Source organism: Natator depressus, chromosome 9, assembly GCF_965152275.1.
Source record: "Natator depressus isolate rNatDep1 chromosome 9, rNatDep2.hap1, whole genome shotgun sequence".
Lineage (NCBI taxonomy): Eukaryota > Metazoa > Chordata > Testudines > Cheloniidae > Natator > Natator depressus.
In genome coordinates, this window is record NC_134242.1 from 52,839,303 (window position 1) to 52,863,353 (window position 24,051).

At 48.2% G+C, this 24,051-nt stretch overlaps 1 protein-coding gene across 5 annotated transcripts in view; it reads left to right on the forward strand.

Moving 5' to 3' along the window:
- RYK (receptor like tyrosine kinase) overlaps nucleotides 1–2,592 on the forward strand; it is a 142,945-nt gene extending 140,353 nt beyond the window's left edge. The window contains exon 12 of one of the 5 annotated variants that reach the window (XM_074964176.1): nucleotides 408–2,592. In XM_074964176.1, the coding sequence (XP_074820277.1) occupies nucleotides 408–519 (112 nt within the window). In that variant the 3' untranslated portion in view covers nucleotides 520–2,592. The remainder of the gene's footprint in view (nucleotides 1–407) is intronic. The other 4 variants (XM_074964177.1, XM_074964174.1, XM_074964175.1 and 1 more) reach the window with 4 other exon arrangements.
- Nucleotides 2,593–24,051: the final 21,459 nt, after the last annotated feature.

Below are 24,051 nucleotides of genomic sequence, written 5' to 3' on the forward strand. Positions count from 1 at the left end.
CAGAAATTTTTCAAGTGGAATAAGTAAAGGGAACCAGTATTTTTCTTCCAGGCTACCTTCCTTTTCTCAGCCTGCCTTCTTCTGTCTTCCCAAAATTCCATTTCTCTGTAGCCTCCTACAGAAATTCTTTAAATAGTGTTTTTAAAGCATTTTAATTGCCATTATCAGATTATCCTAATACTGCTCCTGGACTGCCTTTGACTTGTCTGTCTCTTGACAAACCAGATCAGCACCTCCAGTAGTAGTACCTTTGCTGGTCACTCCAGATATGCTACTTCTGAAAAAACAAGAGGGAAAAAAGAATCCTTGCTGGTGGTTGGATCTCTCTTTACTCAAGTTCTTGACACTTGTGTGTGTCATGATTAGCTGTCGTCTTCTGACGTCTCCCCTTTGTTTTTTGTCTTCAGGTTTGCTGTGATGGCCTGTTGTTGGGCCCTAGATCCTGAGGAAAGACCCAAGTTCCAGCAGCTAGTGCAATGTCTAACGGAATTCCATGCAGCTCTGGGAGCCTATGTCTGAAGCTTCAGGCATGGATTCCATATGCTACTTGAGAAGGGACAGTGCATACACTTCCAGCGCCATGCATCACTTGGACCTACTCACACACTACGTGTATAAAGCAACGCCAATGGGAGAAAGCACTTCTTCCAAAACACTGTGCCTTAGAATGCTTTCGTAGTCTGACTTTTTTGTAAGATCTCTTGATGTTGAATATTTTCTAGATATCACTTTTGCTAAGTTAAATTGAGACTGTTTTATTTGCCAGCAGATTTTCTAAAATATAGCGATAGTGAACTTGAACACAAGAGTTGGATGGACTTCCGCACTGTTACAACAGACACAAAGTTGGTTTTTTAAAGGTTGTTTTAGAGCTGGTAGGAAAAGGGGGAAATTATGCAAACAACATTGCAGAAACTTTTCCCATTTAGAAACTGAAATTTTCTGACCAGCTCTAGTGCTTGATCTTGTATGTATCTGGAATAGCTTTTTAGTATCAGCTGCTTTTCTTTTGAGACGATGGCACAAAAACGTTGGGTCCATAAGTGGCATCTTATTTTTTAACCCATTGATCATCAACAATTCTTGGAAAAGCTGGTCTTCCAGATGCAATATCCCTTTTCTAAGACAATAAGCAATTATGTAAAAGTGATTCCAGTTTACCTCATACAGAGAGTGGTAAGGATGGGACTGAATGGAGCCTGTTCTTTTAAATGAAAGCCTGACATGATTTGAGATAGTTCAAAATGCTAAGTAGAGGCCTTCAGAGAAGCGCCAAAGCAGCCCTTATTTGGGTGCCTTTCACCTCAGATTTCTAGATTGCAGTTTCTCTTGCTGAAAAGGTACTGGTTGTTTTTAGGGTTTTTATGGCCTGAAATGGGCTTAAATACATAAATATATATTTGTAAAGACACACACTTGCAGAGTAAAGAATGTTTTTCTATTATAATGATTGTGAAAATTTAATCCCTAACACTGGCTAGTGTATCAAGCTTGCAGGTTTTGAAATATATCTTTATTAGGACCAGTTGAAGTAGTTCTGTCACCCACTGTGAAGGCGTTAGATGGCTCCTCCCTTGACTGCAAAGCCCAAAGATTCAACATGTATTGTTATCTTACCCATCCCCATCTGCCATAGACTTCTATGCCATCTCACAGGGGGAGGGGATGGGGGTGTTCCATCCTGTCAGTGAGCTGAAAGTAACATCCAGAATATAGGTATGGCTTATAGGGAAATGAAGGGTGGAGGTTTCCATTGATTCAGCTTGAGGCTAACAGAGGAGAATTTTTACTTTTTCATGAGATTCAAGTTGCCTCCATTAGACTGCTCAGGTAGCATGAAGCAGCCTATGCTTCAGATCATACAGCACATAAGCACAACCAGCAAGCATCCCACTAGTTTCACTCAATCTTTAGGATGAGAGCCCCACACCCTGAGGTTCCCTGTAGCTGCGTGGCCATTGCTGTCAGAACAGGCCATTGCTGTCAGAACGGTACCTGATGGTTATTGACATGAAGGTTTAGAAGTCTTTGACTTACAAGGACAAGACATTAGACTTGGCTATTATATGTGCAAATTAAAAATTAGAGCAGCCTTTCTCAAACTTCTGAAATCTGAGTCCCCTTTCAGGAAAATAAAACCTGTCTCTCCCCTGCTGCATTAGGGCAGTATTGGGGAAGAGTTTGCGATGCCACTGTATGTATACCCCTTTCCTCCCCCAGCTGTGCGTTCATACTTTCTACAGCATGCACCCTGTAATTTGGGAAACAAGGAACTAGAAAATTGTGAGTCCCTCAAATAAAAAAAAAGTCCATCTGTCTAAGAGATGCTGTAAAAGGGTGTTTGGGTTTGAATTGGTTGGAACTCATTTCGTATGACTGACTTTGCAGTCATATATTTAATTGCTTGGGGGTGGCTTTAAAAACCTTGCCATCCAGACACTTTTGGCCCTTTCAATAGCTGAGATTTAAAAAAAAAAAAAAAATCAATATTTGTTTTATGCTGGCTCACTTGGTAAAATTATCCAGGGCTGGGCCATTTTTCCACCAATTTTTTTTATGAAGAGTTCCACAAAGACACTGCAGTTGTAATGCTCATCTGAGAATACTAAGGAGAGAAAACAGCATTATTTGAAAATGATATACTCCTTGGAGTATTGTTTAAAAACAAAACACATTCTAGCTTCACTTTCTGCAGTTGTGATTGCTGAGGAATCATTTTATGGATCACTATTCTCTTCCATTGGACTAGATGACCTCCTGAGGTCTCTTCGAATCCTAATATTCTGTGATTCTATGAAATGATCAGAAGACCTATACCCACACAGCATCCTGGACTTGGGGGTTAGACCAGAGACAAAAATGTTCCTTCTCCCTTTCAGCTACAAGAGCAGAGCTTGTAGCGCTTTGGGTATATCACATTGCCATTATTACAAACAATGGAGCCCTGAACAAGGTCCAGGGACAAAACTTTGGTAGGTATGCCATCATGCTCATCTTCCCAGCAGGGAAGTGGGTCTGGCTTGATCCCTGGACAAATTCTGCTCCAGTTCTACAACTAATTGATCATTTTCTGACTGCCTTACTTGACTTGATAATCCATCTGGCGGTGCCTCCAATGATTGCAAACCTCTGAGTGGCTTCTAAAGGCTGCCATGTTTCCTTCCAGTTGTACAGTTTTCGTTCCCAGCCAAAGACAAGGACAGGTAGTTTATTCAATCCTCTACCACTGAGATGCTGAAGATCTGATCTGCAGAGGTTTATGCTATTGATAAGGGAGCTGATGGGGCCTACCACTTGCTTCTAGCCTCTGAACTGGACCCTAAAATCATGAATGTGTATGTCACTTTGAGTTTTTGCTATTACGTACGTGGCCTCTATATGCTGGTGTGGTATAGAGGTTTTATCAGCACTTGTTTGGGAAAAGCTGCATGTCCCACTCATGAATAAGGCTAAGATTTTGTCAGGGATGTTTTTAGTAAAAGTCACGGACAGGTCATGGGCAATAAAGAAAAGTTCACGGAAGCTCGTGACCTGTCCCTGACTTTTACTAAAAATATCCCCCTGACAAATTGGGGAGCTCAGCTGTAGGGTCCCCATGTCGCCTGCAGAGGTTGGGTAGCTGTGGGGGCTGCTCTGGGGGCCCCCACCACCTGCTGGGAGCTTTGAAGGACCCCTGGTCCCGCAGTGGCCCTGCCACCCTCTGGAGGCCCTGCCACCCTCGGGCTCAGAGCTCCCAGTCCCCCACCCCCATGGCAGCCAAGAGCTCAAGGGGGCCCCACAGTCTGCATCAGCCAGGAGCTGCTGGGGGCTCCCACAGCAACTCAGAGCTCTGAGGGGGCAATCACCACCTGCGGCAGCTGGGAGCTACAGGGAGGCCCTGGCTCCCACAGCCACTGGGAGCTGCGAGGTCCCCCCTACCACCTGCAACTCCCAGCTGACAGGGCTGAATTCACAGAGGTTGCTAGAAGTCACGGATTCTGTGATTTCCATGAAAAAATCTTAACCTTACTCATGAATAATGTGACAGCTCAAATCTTTATACACCAGATCATCACATCTGTATAACATTTTTTTTGCTCCTGTTCAGCACCACCATTTGAGCCCCTCCACTGGCTCCCTCCATATCAGTATCAAGTGTTAAGGTGAGGTAAAGCAGCTGAAAGGCCCATTGCAAACTCTGTCTCCACTATCCGTTCCTCACTTTCACCATCTGGCTTTTGCTGCTTCTTTTCATTTCTTAACTTCATGTACAAACATGAAACAAACTCTCTTCTGTGCTGCTTCTTATGCATCAATTCCCTCTGAACTGATCCACAAAGCCACTACCTTCAAATCTCTCCATGAGACTCACGTCTGCTATGATACCTATAAACCAGTGGTGGCATGAATAGCAGATGGGGTTGATAAACACTCATAGCTCTTCTTAAAATGCAAATCTTTCTAAAAATTTTATATATTTGACTTTCCTTCCTCACACTTTGAGTCATGTTATGTCATGAGCACACTGTTATCAGGGAAAATTCTATGTTTGCAGGAAAGAAATATTTCCCTAGCAGGTTGTTTCAATTATTTTATGTTTTGAAGCTGCTCAGAAATTGGGAATATTGGGAGTTGTGCCAAAGCCTCATGGTGCTTTTCCGACTACTCAGCCAAAAGGAATATGAATGAGAACACTCTGCATAGACACTCTTGTCTTGTCTTCCTTTCTCACACATCCAGTTTCCTGAGAGTTGTTCTTACCTCTGCTCATTAGAAGGGAGCATATCAGCTTTAATGCCTTTTCTGCATTAAAACGTTTAGTATTACTGTATTGCCTAGGAGCCCTAGTCATAGCTCAGGACCCCGTTGAGTACAAGCACAGAACAAAAAGATGGCCCGTGCCCCAGAGAGCATCCAATCGGGGGATATGATGAGATGGCAGATGAGGGAGCATAAGGAAACAATGAGACAATATTGGTCAGCAGGATGGGCAGTGGTCTCAGCTCACCAGTAGCCTAACCCTCAAGTTTTTTGTAGGCATCACGGCAAAGGAGAATATTGAGGGTTTCTGAAGGAGGATAATTAAAGTAACTTCACAGTTGTTTACAGTCAGCTCCTCTTAAGTATGAGGACAAAGTGTGAAGGTTACTGTTCGAAAATTTAACAAGTGGACAGTGGAAGCAGGAGTAGACATCTCAATATTGAATGAATGAGATATGATAGGTCCAGATAGCCCCTGAACAGCCTTGAAAGTGAAGACAAGTTGCTTATGTTTAATGCAATAGAGAAGGGGGGATCAATGGAAGAATGTGAAAGAGGGGTGACATGGTCAAAGCAATGGGTTAGGAAAATTATCTGAACAGATACGAGTGGGGCAAGATTACATTTGTCAAGGCCAAAGAGAAGAAAGTTGAAGTAACCAAGAGGATGAGAGCCTGGACAAGTTTTAGCTATGTAAGTGGTTAGGAAAGTGATGTTCTGCAGAAAGAATCAACAAGGTTTGTGCATAGCCTGGATGTGAGGACCTAGAGAGGTCCAAGTTGAAGTGACGTCCAGGTTACGGGCCTGAGTGACAGGTAGAATTGTGGTGTTAGCCATAGGGATCGAGAGGCTGGGGAGAAAGATTAAGAACTCTGTTTTAGCCATGTAGAGCTGGAGCCAAGGACCAAACATCCAAAAGGTGTCAGAGAGAGGCTGAGATTTTAGCTTGGACAGAAGGAGACAGGTCTGGAGTAGAGGTATATTTGTAAGTTGCCAGCCTAGAGAATGGTAGTTTGTGTTTGCAGATGAGATTACCCTAAGAGACGGTATAGAGGGAGAAGAGAAAGGGAGCCCTATCAGAAAGTTGGAGGGGCCTCCAAAGGACATGCTGGAAAACCAGGTCACAGAAATCAAGAGAGGGAAAAATTTCAGTACGTGTGGCCAACAATGTCAAATGTACCTGGCGGGTCAAGGGGAATGAGGGCGAAGTACTAGTTCTGAGCTTTGGCTAGGAAGAGGTCATTAGAAACATTGGTAGAGCAGTTTCAGTAGAGAGTAGGAGGTGGAAGCTGGATTGGAGAGGGCACAGAAGAATTGGAGCAAAGAAATTCCAGCCAGCAATTGTAAACAGTGTACTTGAGTTTAGGGCTAGAAGTGTGCTGTGTGCTTTCCTTTCTATTCCCTGTCCAACAACAGTGGTTCAGAAGGATCTTAGCACTCTTTTGGCCTGGGACAGCCCCATTTTTATTGTTCACATGTCTAGTGACTTTTTGTTCTCTAACTTCCGTTGTGACTTTTTGTGGTGACTGGGAAAGAAGGGGCTGATGCATGGAAGAGGGAGGTAGGAGTGCAGAAAGTTCCTCACATGGATACTTGGGAAAGCTAAGTCCCCTGTCAGTTTCCAGATAACCAATGTTAAAGGTTGACTATGCAACCTAACTCTTCTGCTGTTTATTTCTTTTCTATTTCTTTTCTTAAATTCTTCCACTAACTGACATTTCCATCCTTCCCCACCCAGAGTTTGCTTGCTTGACTGAAAGATTGTTAAATATTGCAATAGGAGTTTGTCATTTGCCTTCTGCTCTGGAAAGTAGTACACCATGGAGTGCATGGCAAACTAAAGTACATGCTGGGGTTTTCACAGGCTAAGACAGCACCTTTTAGAACAGTTAAACATTGAGAAAATCTGAGTTGGGGTATTAATTAACATTTCTGCAATATCAGGTGTGCATGGCACTTTAGACACAAGATTGGATTTTTTCAAAAATGCATGCAAGGTCCAATGGGCATGCAACAACCCAGAGCTGTGCAAACATGTATATACAAATCCCAGTTTGGATACATGCATCAAAGTCCAGGCATTGCAAATTCGGCTCACACCTTTCTGAAAATCTGCCCCTAAAATGTTTACATTCTAAATTAGGGAATGATACAGGCAAAAAGGGAGTAGGTGTTTGTTCTAATTGACCCCATTCAAAAGTTAGTGATGAAACTCCTGTTTGACTTAGATGGGGCAAAGCTAGGCCAATGCTGAGCGCTTTCTAAATCCTAGGGCATTTTGTGTTCTCTCTGATCAAACTAGAATACTTTTCCAGCTTTGGAACACATCATATACACATGACTTCTCAGTCATGGATTGTGAAAGATGGCAGCAAGTCAATTTAGCAAAAAACCCAATCTGCATTAGGTAAACTCTCATTGTTGATTGAGGTTCTTAATTCCAGGACCTGAAGCGAATTGGCTGGCACACTGAACATCATGCAGGTGCTTATTCCAATTTTAATAAAACATCCAGTGAAAGAAAAATGAGGTGGAAGAAATCTGACATGAAAAATGAGCAAAAAGTTAAATCTAATTGCGGAGGCTGGAATGCACTGAGAAGGTAGGTTTTTAGTGTGGGCTTAAGTCCATGTCAAACTCTAAATAATTGGAATACCTCAGCCATGGAATACAACATAAGCAGGAGCTATGGCGCCTGCAATCTCTCAATGCTATTGTGGGTAAGACTGCTCCAAGCTGGCTGCTCCAGATTCTGAAAACAAGGTAGAGTATCAGGAAGACTCCAGGAGCATAACTAAGTAGTGCTGCTTCTGCTCTGCCCTCACAGCATGAGATGCAAAAATAATTCCATGGGTTTCTTCTTCTGAAAGGCGGAGTGGGACAGGATGGCTCAGGAGGAGAGATGCATCAATGCAGTTCTACACCAGTTACTGTGTGAAAGGTGCAGTTACATCCCCCTCGGGACTGAAGGCTGCCCCTCCGGGCCACAGAACTACACCATACGAGCTAGCAAAGCCTAGTTCTCTGTTAGATGCTAGAATTGAATCCTATTTTGGTGTTGGGTAGATGCTCAGAGAAGAGAAAGGGGGGCATCTTCCTTCTCCCCCACCCTCCCAGTAACTGCACAGCACAGGGCAAGATTTGCTCCTGGTATTTCCATTTTGGTGTTTGTTCATTTCTGGCCTGACTAGCTCTTCGTTTAATGGAGGTAGTGTGGTCTAATGCAGAGGTTCCCAAACTTTTTTTTCCTGCACCCCACTTCTCTATGGGAGTCACGTAACTGCCCACCAACTCCTGCCATCTGGGGCAAAAAACGACTCACTGAGGCAAGCCAGCAGCTCATGCCTGGCGTGGCAGCAGGACCCAGCTGGTTCCATCCCAGAGGAATCCATGGCAGAGCATAGAGGGACTCCTGGCACTCCCTCTCCCCAGCCCAAAGCCTAATGCCCTCACAGGCTCTGGTGGGTTTAAATATGGGGTGGGGTGGTAGGAAGAGGGGCAGCAGTCAGGGAGTTGAGAAGGGATAGGGGCAGCAGGATGGGCCTGAGCAGGGCCGTGGTCCTCACCCACCCTGATCACCGAGGATTCCCTGCTGCTGCCCTGCCCACTGGCTGGCTATAGCACCTCACCTCTGATAACCTTTTGGGCCCCCTAAAAAGTAGGGGGGCATGTGCAGTTTGAAAACCCAGTGGCCTAGTGAATAGAACACTGGAGCGGTACACAGCAGAGCTGGGTTCTGTTTGCTGCTTGGCCAGTGGCCTGCTGGGTGACTGTGGGTCAATCACGTCACTCCCCTGTGCCTCAGTTTCCCCACTGTAAAATGGGAGTAATGCTACTGACCTGTGTAAATTGCTTTTAGGCCTAGGAGTGAAAAGCACATGGTATTATCAGAACTAAACTATTTCTTTGTTTTTAAAGGCAGGTACAGTAAGGTCCTGTCCTCAGACTTGTGTCCAGTAAGTAGCTCTGTGCCACTTCTATGTCCCTCTCCCCACAATGTGATAAGTAGGAAAGCAGAGTGCTGGCACCAGCCTACATGCTGCTAGCCAAGGTGCCCATTGCCACATTCAGGGAGCGTGCCCCCTTGTGCTGTCTCCAGAAATGTACCAGCCCTGCTGCCTATGGAGACCCTCTGTGGTTACTGAGACAAGAGTGGCATTTCCCCTAAATGCATTTTAAAAATGCAAGGGGCTCTTTATGTCTTTAAGGTCGTGCTCCTCCACCTGTGCAGTGCAGAGAGACGAAGTGGGAAGGAGTGGTCAGAGTTGCACTGTACAAATAGCTGTCAGAGAGCATTACAAAGGGTGCTCTGCAGAGCTGGCAGTGATGAGATAGAGCTGTCATCTCTGCGTGCAGCATAATGGAGCCCTTTACGCTCCTGCTGAATGTCAATAGGAAAGCCAGGGGCTCCCAGCCATGTGTATCTGTGCATAATTGTCCCCAGAAGCAGCTGCTTCCATTCTCCCATCACCGACCTCCACGCCCTATCCTTAGCTGAGGTCAAGTCCTCAACCGCAGAGAATGCTCTTGAACTGTGCCAGTTTCTGTTTGGGGAGAGAAGTGGGGAATAGGTGAGACCTCTTCCATAGCTCAAATGGGGACTTGCCCATCAAGGGCTTACAGTTTGCAGAGTGAGCTGAAAGCATCGTGGGCTAATAAACCCATCTTCCAAAGACCATTGCACCATGTGCATTCAGCCAATTGGTGCCCACCTGAGTCCAGAAAGTTCTGAACCTGGCCACCAACCTCTTGTGGGCAGGGGGGAGGAAAGCAGCCGACATCCATGCTGGTTAGCTGTCCAAGGAGTATGGGGAGCAGTAGGAAAGGAAAGGATTGTGATGAATAAATGAGAAATTGAGATTGCATGGGCTGCCTATACAGTCATGTTTTCAGCAAAGTACGGAACAGGGGCATGTAACAACCAATGATATTCAGGCGGCCTACGTAAAATGAATGAGACTTGGAGACTGCAGCTTTGGTGATGGAGCAATTTGTGCTGTATGGTCCAAAAATGCCTAACAGGCAGAGTAGAGTTTTGCCTCAGTAAAACTCCACCCAGAATAAAGCAATAAGGCCTGTGTGAGCAGGCCAGGAGAAGAAAATCTGCTGGGATTGCTCTGTGCAAAACTCAGGTGCTAGACTGGGACTCAGGAGAACAGGGTTCGGTTCTCTGCTTCTGCAAACTGCCTGTGCAATGTAGGTAACTCAGTCTCCAGGAGCGTTAGTTCCCCATCTGTCCCATCCCACAGGCGAGGAAATTTATGAGGAAAATTGCATTAGGATTGTGAGGCGCTCAGATGCTATGGAAGGGGGGGCCTCTGGAAGTATCGTGGACAAAATTGATCCAGAACTGGGAAAGGGAGACAGGGCTGTGTCCCCCTCCCCGATCTCCCTGCCTTGGAGAAGGAACTGTGGGTCAAGCCCCTGCATTGCATCTTACAACCTCTGGAGTCTCAGCGCACGCTCGCACCCAGCTCCCCTGCTAAATAGAGTGACATTTCCAGGGTCACTCCTAACCATGGCTGCCCACTGCAGCAGTGGGGCTGGGGAAGGGAGGATGCAGCCACTGTATTGCTTTTTCTGTGGCTTGGGGAGTGTGGGAAGAGAATGTGTGTCCCTCCAGCCCTCTCCTAGTCTCATCCCTCTTTTCATGGCAATCCCGACCCCACAGAGCCCCAGGCAGGGTTGGGCGATGCTGCCCCTGGAGGTGACTGTATGCACAGGGGAAGCCCTCTGCGGTTCTCCCTGTATAGAGCAGTACAGGGTAGGAGCTGGCCCAGTGCTGACGTCACTCACGTTCAGCAGCGCCTTGCTCCATGAGCAGTCCTGGTGCCAGAAATGTGAGCTAAGCTGGCAGAGCCCTGAGTTCCCAGAACATGCTGAGGCTGCAAATTCTGCTGCTGGAAAAGGAGAAGTGCCTTTGAAAAGCAAAACCACCTACCTGCATGCATGCTTATGAAATGCAGCAGCTTTTGTGGGGCAGAGTCAGGGCCTGGAGGTAAGTGGCTCTGCAGCAGGGGAGAGCTACATTTCTGGGCATTTGGCTCATCAAAAATATTCCAGAAACCCTCTGGGAAATGTCAAGGTGCCTGTGAGGGGCCTTACCCCGCTCACATATTGTCCTCCTGGGCACCGTGCACAGCATGGCACAACCTCCTGCTGCACGACCTCCTCTGCCTTGTGGGGCTGTCCAGATGCTGGGCAAGCTAGAGTGCCAATGTGGAGGAACAGACGGGTAGGGGGAGCGCTCCCACAGCCATGCCCCTACATGGGTGCAGTATATGCTCCCCTGCATAGCCCTGCGCGGGGGTGGCGGGGAGAGTTGTGGCCCTGCATCCCCACTGCTCCCTTTAGGATGATTCTGACCTAGGGGGACCATTCTAGGAGCAGGCCCTGTGCTCAAACTGCAGGGCCATCTGTGCCAGGCCGTGTGGTGGGTGAGGTCTCGGGGGAAGAGAAAGGCTCCTTGTACCTTCCCCTGGCTTCGTACCCCCACACTGGGGCTGCCAGTGCTGTGGCCCATCACGCAGACATCAAAGGCCTGGCTGTTTCTCTTCAACCTTTATCTCAGGAAGAACTTTCAGACAGAGGCAGCTCTCAAAAGCCAGATTCATGTGCAAGGCAGCGTATTTTGCCAGTTGCTTCCTTGATGCTCTTGCTAATTATTGACAGGATCTGTTTGAGGGAGCGCTGCCATCTAGCTTTTCACTCAGCAGTAAAGCGACAGCCTTGTGTTTGACAAAGGGCCAGCCCTAAAGGTTCTAAAACGCTGGATCAGGTCTGATAAAATCATGAGATTGCTTTAAAAATCACAAAGCTTTTTTAATTGATTCTTTTTCTCTGCCTTCAGGTTCCTGGGACTTTAGGATCAACTCGAGTCACATCTTCAAGCTTTTCTCTCCAGCCGATGGAAGCTGAGATTCCCACAATCACATGAGTCCAGGAGCTGGGGTTTTAAGAAAAACACCAAAAATTGCAAGAATTGGCAGCACTGCCCAGGGCTTGTTTGACCACAAATTCAGTACTATGGCTGCATGGCAGGATAATGGTCTGTATGAAGAGGACTGGATGGATGAAGGGATTGGGAATGCAATACATACACTGTCAACATTTTTCTAGCTTTGCATTTAGCCCAGGTAATCGGTATTGCCAACTCATCTTGCAAATCTCATGATATTTGGGTTGGGGAAATGGAGTCAGGTGGTTCTAGGAAAATCCCAGTTTGCTTTTTCTGTTTCTTTTTTTAATAATAAAAGCAAGTTTCCCGCCCTTATGTCTGCAGAGAAAAAGTGACCCCCGAAAGGCTCAAACGAGAAGGCAAATGAAAAGAATCCCAAAGCTTTCCTTTTCCAGTTGCACGATGTTTAAGCCAGTCTTATGTCTGTTGGTGCCCTGACTCTTCATGGTCATGAGTATGACTAGTGTACCTGGAACCCCATTCATGGAAGAGGACCCCAGTGCGCTCATGGCTTCTTGAAGGCTTGAATTTGACGACACTAATTTCCAGCACAGACCCTGCCTGCAGTTCCTGGGGGCGGGGGGCGGTTGCAGTTGTGCTTCTTGCATGTTCTTGGGGTCTGCACAAATGATTTTACCTGGGTGTGAAAGGCCTTTAGCTTCTTCCAATCAGTGAAACAACAGGGGTTTTTAGAGGAAGGGTAGGTATGACGACGATGATGTGGATACCAGTAAAACACGAATCCTTTAGCAGTGTCAGAGATTTCTGGTCAGCACTAGCACAGGGAATGGTTACCGCTTGGTGCTCCACTGAACAAATATTTGAATCTTTTAGGCCATTCGATGAGAGGAAACATTCGGAACTGTCGAGTCATTGCTTGAAATTCCTGTACATCTTCAGCCTCCCAACCTCATTTTTCACTTTGTTCTGGTGAGTCTGTTGAGAAATTGAATCATCAGACTTGTTGGGCTTGGCTACTCTGCATGTGCCCGGTGTGGGTATAGAGATGTGTATATATAGATAGATATATTTTACTAGTTGCAGTCGGATCTGTAACTTCTCTGGGAATGATCAAATATGATTTTAAACGTCCTCTTACAAAGATTAATTTCACTATCTCCTTGCCTTTTTCACGATGCTGCTGCAGTGAGTGCAGATGGCCCTTCACTAGGAATTTTCCTTCTTTGTAAAAATCGAGCAACACGATTTAGGGAAAATTTCCACTTTGAGCAGAAGGAATTGCTGCTCTAGATGGCTTATAGGCTTGTGAAGGGGTGTACAGATCCTGTGGTGCACCTTGCGGAGAACCTGCAGCCATAACTACCCTTCCCCAAGCCATACCCCAGTGCTGTGCTTTGGGGGTTAAACCCCAGATTCTGGCCTACACTGGGTTAGGCACTGAGCCGTGGAGAGTGAATTCTTTTAGCAGATAAAAACGGTGGAGGGCTCTGATGAGCAGAAGCCAGGATTGGGAGACAGGATAGTGATTTGCTCTGTTTGGACTTGTGTTGCACCCCCAGGAAGGATGTGGCTAGTGCCTCTGCTGCCATGTCACTGTGACTGCACCTGAAGTCCCAGAGGGGATTTTGGTTGCATAAACCCAGCCTCCTGCTGAGTCTCTGTTTAGCTTTGCAGGCCTAGGCCATGCCTGGGTTCAGCTGGGAAGAGTGGAGAGCACAATGCATTGCTGTATAGCATAGATTAGCTATGAGAGCAGTCAGGGAGAGACAGCTCCCTGGATACTGGTACCTGGGGATTTCCTAACCCCAGGCTAGAGGAACTCTTGCAGTATTTACATGCTTGCAGAGATAGAGGGACTGGCTGCCTTGGGAGATTCGGAACAGGACACAGAGCATTTACTGTCAAGTCTTTCATTTGTTTTCAGTCCCAAGCTCCTTACCGCTGGCTGCTATCAGGTCAGTTGTGAAATAGGTAGCCCCCTCCCAAAAGCCATCCAGGCAGGCATTCTGTGGGCTGCCGCCCTAGCCAAAGAGGGTCTCCTGGCTTGGCCCAACGGAGTGCTGTTGCTCATTGGAGTAGAGGAGGAGACTTGAACAGGCTGGTCCTGACCCTGAGCTCCCACTACTTAGTGGGAACTGGTGGTGGCCAGAGGCAGTTGCTATGTATGTGGCTATGCTACACACTCTTCCTGTCCCCACTGGGTTGCTTCTGGCCAGAATTCTGGGCACAGTCCATGGGGCAGGGGAGGAGGGTTTTTGGGATGGGATTACAGGTCTGCCAGCTAAGAGGCTGAGTGCCTTGGGTGCCCACTGTTAGCTAAGAGTGACCTGCTCATCAGAGGGGCTGCCTGGCCCCTGCAGCTCATCATGTCTGTAAATCAGGCCTCTTAAACAGGTGCCTAAATACAGAGTTAAGTGCCTGCTACGGGACACCCCAGATCAGTTCATCACATGTGTAACTCATGCTATGTCCGTGTCTCGTGCTGAGAGGCTGGTGCATCTAAACCCCATGACTTGCCAAACACAGGGCAACAGAAACCTCCACGATCTCCATGGCTTCAGAGACAAATTCGATGAGCCAAGAGGAGGTCAGACAAGTGAAAGAAGGCCTGGCTGAGGGGGCTCCCTCGGGGGGAGAGGTGTCTGTGGGATCTCCTTGCTAAAAGTCTGGCCCTCAAGCCCTTAGTGCTCAGTCTCTCCCACACGAGGCTCCAAACACCCTCAGCAGGAAGCCTGCACGGGACACCCAGCATGAGTGGGGATCTTGTGCTTGGGCCCCTTTTAGGGAAGGACAGAATTTTTTATACAGCAAGCATGCTGGGCAAGGCTGACCTAGCAAGGATCCAGGCTGGTTTTTATCCTGGCTTCAGCTTTCCGAGGCACAAAGCCGTCCCAGACCTCAAATGGAAATTAAGGTTAGCCTATAGTGGTTGTGGGGGGACAGGGACTGTGTGTGCATGGGGAAGGGGTGACGCCTTTCCTTGCTGACCTAGAAAATTGACCCAAAGCTTCCCCCTCCCTTAACTGCCATGAGCCACTCCCTAGGATTCCCTCATGTTCTCTGAGGGTCACAAGAGGCATTTCACATATGGCAGCCACTGCTGCAAAGGCTCCTGGCATCTTGGGCCCCCAGCACCTGAGAAGGTGGGGAGTGAAAGTTGCCCCTAAAAAGCACCAGTCGTTGCCATCTGGTCACCTAACAAAGCTTCCCCTACAGTGCTAGGGCAAGGCCAGAAGTCTCCTATCTTGGCGTCTGTGCCCCCTCCACATTAACTGATAGGCCGGACAAATGAACAAAGGAAACCATTTCCTCATTGTGTTTCATTCCGGACAAAGGATTCCGGGTTTCCTTGTTTACAAAGCGGAATCTCCTCACTAATGATTCCTAGTGAATTATTTAATCCAATCAACTGATGCAAATGTGAAGAGAGATTCTCAGTTAGGTTTTAGAGTTTGGGGGTTTTTTTACTTACAAATCTACCTGGCTGATTTTGGGGGGGGCTGAGCTCAGAGCAGTGTCAGCCTCCCACTGAATTCCAGGGACAGGCCACCAGAGGCCTAGGAGTCCTGCCAGCCCTAGGTCAGTGCAGGTTGGCCTGAGGCAGGAATTGCTTCAGTACCTGTGATCCAGCTACCCACACACCTGCCAGTAACACGTGAAAGAGGGAGCTGTATTTTGGGGCTGCTGTCAGACAGAGCCTAGCCACACCTTCCCCAAGCTCATGTAACCTATGTATTTCTCTGACCTTCGTCACCATACTGTCTGAGCACCTCTGAATAATTCATGGATTTCATCCTCACACTCCCCTGTGAGACGGGGAAGCATTATTCCCTGTTCTACTGAGGGGGAACTGAGCCAGAGGGCCATTTGCCCAAGCTCACCCAGGGAGTGTATGTGGCTGAATGGGAACACAACAGAGATCTTCGGCAACCAGCTACGTGACGAGGGATGCTCCATGCATGCATCCCTCCATGCATGCTCTCATATACATCCTCTTCTGGCTAGTTTTATGTTCCTTGGCACTTCTAAAAGGGCCACCTAGTATAATGAACTAACTCAGGGCTGCTCATTGATGCTGGGATTTGGCATTTAAATCCTGTTTGAATTAGACACCTAGTTCTTTAGCCTCCTTTGAAAATTCCAGCCGAACACGCACTGTAACATGCAAGGCTGTTGTGGATGGAGCTTACCAATCCATTTAAAACAAAATCTGTCACCTTCTGATCTGTGGGGTCCTTGATCCCTCAGTGACATAACTGAGAGCAGGTGGCCGATTTAGTTGGTAAAGGAAGTATTAAGAAATGCTTAAGAATCAGTCTAAAGTTGATAAACAGATAAGAGTGACAGTGTTTACCATCAAAGATTGTAGTGACCCATAAACAAAAAGCTAGCATTACAAATCCAAGATCATACAGCTCTACAAGACTGGACAAAGGGTCCAAGACATGTTGAGGGAACCAAAGGATGCCTCTTCCCCGCTCCATCGGGTAACTGCATACATAGGATGCGAGGTGCTCTGGCCAAAGAAAGCAGGAATTATATGGAAGAATTTTTTTAAAAGATCCTTTTAGGTGGCAAACAAATGGTAACGTGCCAGCTAGAGTAAAGAGGAACTTATAAACAGGGCACAGCACCGAGAAGAAAAAGCAAACCCAATTGTAGTGTTATCGGGGGGGAATTGAAAGGCAAGCTGAAGTCATTTTTTAATATATAAGCTTATGCACCCGATCGCACCACCCAAGCATGGCCAGCACTGGTGGAACAGAAGGCTGGCCCAGTGGCTGGGGGAATAGCTGGAGATGTGGTCTCGGTTGCCTGCACAGCCAGAGACTTCTGGAGGGAGTCAGGGCGGGTCAAGGCTGCGGTCGGGAGGCGTGATGGCAGCGTGTGTTGACGTCCCCGGCCTAGCTCAAGGAACAGCAGCGGTGGAGCTGCAGCAGCGCAGGCAGTGGCCACTCCTGCATACGCCCAGGGTCCCCTTGGGGGTGGGGCTAGCCTGGGTGGCCTTGGCTTCCTGCTATCATTACTCCAGCTAGCTTTGATTTAGGGTTCATGCCTCCTGATTGCTGCGTGGAAATACCCCCCCGTCTCTCTCTACCTTGGTTCTCCCTGTGTACAATGGGGATAGCAGCACTGCCCTGCCTCACAATGGTGTTGCAAGGAAAAATGAATGAAAGATTGGGAGGTACTCGGCTATCATGGTATACTGGGGCCTGGACAAGTATCTTAGACTGTCAGAAGAGAACACTCACCCATTCTCCCCACTTGAAAAGCAAGTCACTAGCATGGAACGACTAGCAGAAATACACAAACAGGAGCTTGGAACATCAAAGCCCGTGCTTGCCCACTTTCCCCAGCCTCCTCACGCCTCCTGGCAACAAAACAAGGTTGTCACTGGCTGGTGAGATGCTGTCATCACCTCTAAACCCCAACTGAGTGCAAATATTAATGTGGCAGATGCTGCAGTCACAAGACATAAGCTTCTAATCATAGTTCAGACCCTGTGTTAATGCAACATGAAAGCCCAGCTCTGCTCTGAAATGTGGCTCTGATTATATGGCGTTATGGGCTTCCATTTCTAGTGTATCTCCGATCATTTTCTTGTCAAATGGAATCAGGTTACAAGGGAAAAGAGGTGGGATTTTTGGCTTCTCAGTGGGCTAAAAGCTGTTATGTGGCCACCTTACTTTCCCAGGAAAAACTGCCAGTGAAAGCTGCCTCATTCTCAGAGGTTCTGAGCCCACAACTCCTGCTGAACCACGGGTGTTGGAGGCCTCCACCAGTCGCCCCACCCCTATGGGTCCCAAGGAGGCGCCATGCCCCTGCCCACCCATGGAACCGACTCCAACTCCGGTTCCTGAGCCTGGTCCAGCCAGCGAGACAGGACAAGAGGTTCGTGATGAGCAGGAGGGACAGGAGGACCCTGTTCCCCCCATTAGCCTCTTTATTTCCCTCCCCAGACAAGGTTGTTGCGGGCACTTCTGTCTCCGGACTGCCCCACATAGGCAGATGCACCCACCAGGACCTCCTTCACAAGGTGGTTCACAATATTGGTCTGCAGGCCGAGGAGGTGGAGTCAGAGGACCCGGTGGTTGATATTTTGGCCCCAGAAGGTCCGTCGAGGGTGGCTCTGCCCCACATCAAAACCATACAAGCCCATGCCAAGACCGTCTGGCAGACCCTGGCGTCCATCCCTCCCATCACCAAGAGCATTGAGAGGAAATATTTCATGTCATCAAAGGGGGACGAATACCTCTTTACGTACCCACAGCCTTGTTCATTGGTGGTTGTAGCTGTAAATGAGAAGGAGAGGCAGAGGCAACAAGCCCCAGCGCCTAAGTCCAAGGACGCCAAACGCCTGGATTTGTTTGGATGTAAGGTGTACTCGACGGGGGCAGGAAGGCGGGGCTCTAGCTCAGGATTGCCAGTCAGCAGGCAGTTCTGAGCTGGTATAACTTCAACTCCTGGAACTCGATGCTCAAGGTCAAAGAGCTGGTGCCAACAGAGTACAGGGAGGAGTTTGGGGCCAAAGTAGAGGAGGGCAAGGCAGTGGCATGGACCTCTTTACAGGCCTCACTGGATGCTGTGGCCTCGGCAGTGCGCAGCACAAGCTCATTCATTCATGAGATGCACCTCATGGTTGCAGGCCTCGGGCCTTCAGATGATGCAGGACCTGCCTTTTGATGGGGCAGGCCTGTTCGCGGAGCAGACTGACTCTCTCCTGCATAGTCTAAAAAATTCAAGGGTTACTACGAAATCCTTGGGTATGCACTCCCCAGCAACCCAACAGAAACATTTCAAGCCCCAACAGCAGCAGCATTCCTACCACTCACTCGAAGAAGAAAAAACAATTACTCACCTCTTGTAACTGTTGTTCTTCGAGATGTGTTGCTCATATCCATTCCAAACCCGCCGGCCTTCCCCTCTGTCAGAGTAACCATCAAGAAGGAACTGAGGAGGCAGGGTCATATATTGAGTGCCATGAAGGCGCCACTCCAAGGGGCTCCACAGATGACCTGATGGGTGCTGCTAGGGGAAAAACTTTCCAACGACTGTGCACGCAGTGCGCGCACACCTAATTGGAATGGATGTGAGCAACGCATCTCGAAGAACAGTAGTTACGAGAAGTGAGTAACCATTTTTTGCAGCAAGTTCAGGGTTGGCAATAGCAGGTGCTGCCCAAGTTTGACTTTCACATGCAGGCAAATTCCTCCCCCAGGCTGGGAAAGGCATGTCAGACCAGCACCGTCCCATGTGGCTTGGACATGTTGGATGAGACAGCAAGTATCTATGAGCAAGGGCCTGTTTAGTCATTTTTGGTTTCCCTGCATAAATTCTGTTCTTGCTGGAGATTATAAATCACAGATGCCAAGAGGGTAGTTTCACTATTGTATGTTGAGCAAGGACAAGTCTGAACCGTAGTAAATACCTGATAATTTTATTGTTTGTTTGAATATTTATTTGTTTGCCCATCAAGATAACGCCTGTAGTAACTTTTCCTATTGGAAAAGGCATTGCTGGGTGTTTTCATTATGAACATGCAAGATACATTGGCCAGACGTGCAATCCTGAGTGAAAGGAAAAGAAGCCAGTTTTTTCTGATAAGATATTTTGCTCTTATCTGAGATAGTGAAAACACTAGTTTTGGCCTTGGCCAATCCTTACAGCAAAATGTACAGCTAATCTTTTCCTCTGCTGAACTGTAACCTGTGGCATAGTTTGGGGGGTTGACTCTGATATCTCCTGGATGGTGATATCCATTCATGAAGGCTGAGATTTGCCCAGCTCCCCTCGGTGGTTTCAGAATGCCCAGCCTAAAGCATGAAGAGCAGTATCCCACCTTGTGTGTCTCTTACATGGACTGATTTTTCAAAGGCAATGAACCAGTCATGGAGAAGCAGGGTATGCTCTGACACCAAACTTGGGTGGACTGGTATGAAGAAGAGCCTCAGACTCAAAGCAGGAGAGTTTGCAGGGCCCATTTGAGCAAGCTGAGGTTCATTGTAACTAATGAAACTCACTGTATGTTGCTACACAAACCTGGAATCCATTTTTGGGTCCCACTGCAGCTTTCTGCTTCTTTTGGCTAACCCTGAAGTCGTAAGGGTCTTGCTATTATGGAACAGCATCCTCTGATATCAGCCCCCAGCCATCAACCTTGTCACACCCCACTGCAGTTCCCCATGTGGGGCAGCTTTTTTGTTACTCTGAAATGCTTGTTATAGCATCACGAAGCATGAGCCCAGGGCTCGGGAACTGGACTGCAACTCAGGAGATCAACATTCTGTTCTCAGCTCTGCCACTCAGCTGTCTTTGTGACCTTGGCAAGTCATTTGCTTATGGGCACACATCACATCAGTAGCAATTGAGACTAGAATCCATGGGTCCTGACTCCCAGTCCCCTGAGCATCATACATTGCTTGTTACTGCGCCACCGCTACTGACTGAACCTGGGAGCCCCAGCTCCAAACTGAAACTTCAGCAAAAAGAGTCACTCCATTACCTGGGAGAAGTTATAAGCTCTTATCTCCTTATGTGTGCCAGCCAGTATAGGGGAGACATGAAGCACACTGACCCCATGCGTTATGCTTCCTCTAAGGCCTGTTCTATATGTAACCATTAGATCAACCTATGCTGTGTAAAATTTTGCACCCTGAGCACTGTAGATAAATCAAACTAACCCCTGGTGTCGATTCAGCTAGGCTGTTGGAAGAATTCTTTCATTGACCTAGCTGCTGCCTTTTGGAGAGGTAAATTACCTACATCAACAGAAAAACCCCTTCCATCTGTGTAGGCACCATCTATGCTATGACACTACACTGGCGGAGCTGCAGACGAGGCCGAAGCAATATATCGTGCTTGCTTCAGTAAATGTTGGCAGGACATTTACACACCTGCTGCAGAGTTGCCTTGGGCTGACTGAGTCTTTTGTTTACTGAACAGTGAGGTGAGGTCATCACCATTGCAAGACAGGTTCCTTCCCTAATTTCCCTGCAATTTACCTCTATTGAATGGACTTACGTGGATACACTCTCAGAAGAAAGATTTAAGAGGGGGGGTTGAATTGATAGATCCTATCAACGCCAAAGGAAATGCTCCCAGCTGAGCACAAAAGATAAAACTGCAGGGAGCTGAAAAGAACCGTTCAGACAAGGCGGGAAATGGAGTGAGGGGAGGGGTCTCGGTATGGGGAACAATAGCTGTTGAATGGGCTTCCAGGTACCCACACTCATGAATGGACTGGAAGACATCTTGCCTGAAACAATACCAGGCAATGTGGAGCCAGCTTGCCCTGTTTCTCTCTCTCCCTGCTATCCTGGCTGCCATAGCCAGGAGAAGAATATCACTGAAAGAGGATGAGAGCCTGAGGCTGCGATATATAACTGCCGCCTAGAACCTGTCCTGGGCAGTTGCTGGCCTTCGCAGGGCAGCCCCAGAATGCAAAAGGGCTGGCTGGGCAGCTGGGGCCGAAGCAAGGGAAACAAGATGGCAGAGCCACTCCAATGCCGTGAGCCTTTGCGGAGAGCATGCTGGGTGCCACATGCAGTGCTGCCAGTGCACTCCGTGCTGGTGCTGAGCTGGGAAATGATAGGTGCACATCTTGTTCCCTACCAGCATCAGCTGTACTCCAGCCTCAGCCAGGGTCTGTGCGATGGGCCAGAACACCTGCCGCTCTGCACTGGGATGCTCCAAGGGGATTATTGTATTTCTCTGGGACTTGGGCACCTAAAGCCTTTCAAGGTCCTTTGAAAACTCAGCCTCAGAATTTTGGTGGCAGCTTCTCCTCCTGCTCTCCGCACCAGAGGTGAAATGTTCTGCCCCTTGGTGGGTGGGGGGTTGGGGTGTGGGGAGCCCCATTGCCTCACAGCGCAGCCTGTCTTCATGGCTTGTGTCTGAGCTGGTCTCCATCAGCCAGTGAACACACCTTAAAGCCTTGTGTGGTGTCTTCCCCTTTCAGGGGCAGCTCTTCCCTGGCTGGTGGGTGACACACGCCAAAGGTACCTCTCTGTTTCCTGCAGTGCATCCATGCTTGGAGCAAGTACCAGGAGGGCCGGATGCATTTTTGGCAAGCACACCCCTTTCTCTGGCAGAGGGGCTTCCTATTCCCACATAAAGCTCTATCAGAGGCTGGTGGCTGAGACTCCCTCATTCCTCAGTGCTGTTTGTGCATAGAGAAGGTGCTGGTCAGACCTAGAGCTGAAGCAGCCGGCCCTCCCTATCTCCATCCACCCTGCCCCATCCGCTCACAGGAGGCCAAGGGCCAGCACAGAGAATCAAGGCCGAGGGAGTTGCCAGGGCCCAGAAGTCTCAGCACACGCAGGAAGCACCGGGAAAGCTGAGGTCACCCATGCTCTTCAGCAGCCTGCCTGCTTGCTAGCCTGCCAGACAGCATTTCCCTTAGGACAGAGTTCCCCATTACCCAGCTCCAGCCCATGCTACCCAAGGATGAGCCTGTCATGCTTTGAGCCCTAGCCTGAATACTGGTCCTGGCGAGAGCTGGGCGGATACCTCAGAGACAGTCCTGGGAACATTGGTTTGAGTAATGATAGGATTTGCTTTCCTGCGCTCATCCCCCTTTTGTTAGTACTTAGCACACCCATCTCGCCTGCAATCGGCCAGCTCGGTATCAGCAAGCTGGGGGCACTCTCACCGCAATGGCAGGGAGGGCTGCAGATGTTGGACTTGCCAAGCATCCTCCCTAAATGCCACAGGAGCAGCACAACCCAGGTGCACATAAACCAGTGCTTGTAACCCTTGCCATTTTATCATGGTTCTTGGGATACATGATCATTTCCCTCAAGCCCCAGCTCCCAGAATCAGGTGATTACTTGACTTGCATTATTTTAAAAGAATTAAGCTTCTAGCCTTCACAGGGTGGAATAAAAGCTTGAGAACCTGATTCCTAAGGGCTCTAAAAGCAAATAAAAAGGTTCCCAGATGTGTGTGTTTTTTAAAACAATCATTTTTTAAAAATGTGATGATTTTTGGAGCCTTACTCATGATTAGTGAGCATTTTGAGTTGAGCAACAGCCTGTCCAGAAGGAGATGTGTTTCAGAGCTCGTTAATGTCACATTAGCCTCTAGAGTGGGCACACTTGACATCAGACTCGACTTTCTCCTCCCTCAGGGCAGAGCATGTTGGCTCCCTAGCACGGCTAATGCAGGCTAACCCAGGGATTCCTCCCAGAAGGCTGGGAATCGAATGTGGCACTACAAAGTACTACCTACTGCTAGTATATAGGTGTGTTTGTTAGCCTGGGATAGAATTTTGGGTTTGATTTTTTTGATACTCTTATACTAAAATGTGTAAACAAGGGACAAGACACTGTGATGTTGCTTTTGCCTAGTCAGCTGGATTTGTTAATATAATGGGAACAGATAAGAGCAGTTAAAGCGTTATTGGAGAGCACACTTTAAGATTGCCTCAACCCCTATCTCAATGCAAAATCAAGCAACCAGTCGGGAGGGGCAAAGGGTTGTAGGGGGGTATAAAACATGAAAAGACCAAAGAAATACCCATCCCTGACCTCTCCCATGGGTTCAAAAGGGGTGGGATGAAGATGCCAGACCCAAAATGGAACATGACCCTAAATTGTGAGGGGTGGGACTGTGGGCATACATTGAAGATATATTTGGGCCTGCTAAAGGAGGAGGAGGAGGGAATAGGGGGAATAGGAAATGAGAATGGGGAGACAGGCAAGGCTCTGTGGCCTCAGAGCTGGGAACAGAACACTGGGAAACCGACTCTGCTGGCGTGTAGAGCTATGCACACGGTTGCTCGGAATGAACCCCAATAACCATTGCATTGTCTGCACTTTGGACTTCTGGTCGTCTGCTTTCTGCCCGCGTGACAAGGGGAGAGGGTGAAGGGAAAGCCCTTTAATACCGACCCCTAGCCTAGGGCTTGCCGGCGCTGCAGGGGCACAGTTGCAGGGGCACAGCTCTGGTGCTGCAGCAATGCTACAGCCACAAAAGGGGTTTCTCCATCACTGTAGCTAAGCTAACCCCTCTCGCAGTGGGAGCTAGGTCAACAGAAGAATTCTTCCATCAACCTAGCCGTGTCTGCACTAGGGCTTAGCTCAGCTTATCTACATCTCTCATGATGATTTATCCCAGCCCACCGGCCTCTCCAGGGGGACACCCCAGGATGGATTATCTATGCCTCATCCACAGCCCTGCAGTGGGACTGGTGTGGAGCTGTCTGACCCAGGGAGAGCTTGGCAGTGCACAGTGGACCTATCCTTTAGCCTTCGTGCAGGAGATGGATGGATGGAAAGAGTGAGGTAAGAGCCAGGCGCTGTTAATGCGATTCCTGTGGCAGATGGTTCTTGTCTCCCTGGGGAGGGTCCATGGGATGGGGCCAGCTCCCCCCACACCAGCTAGCACCTGTC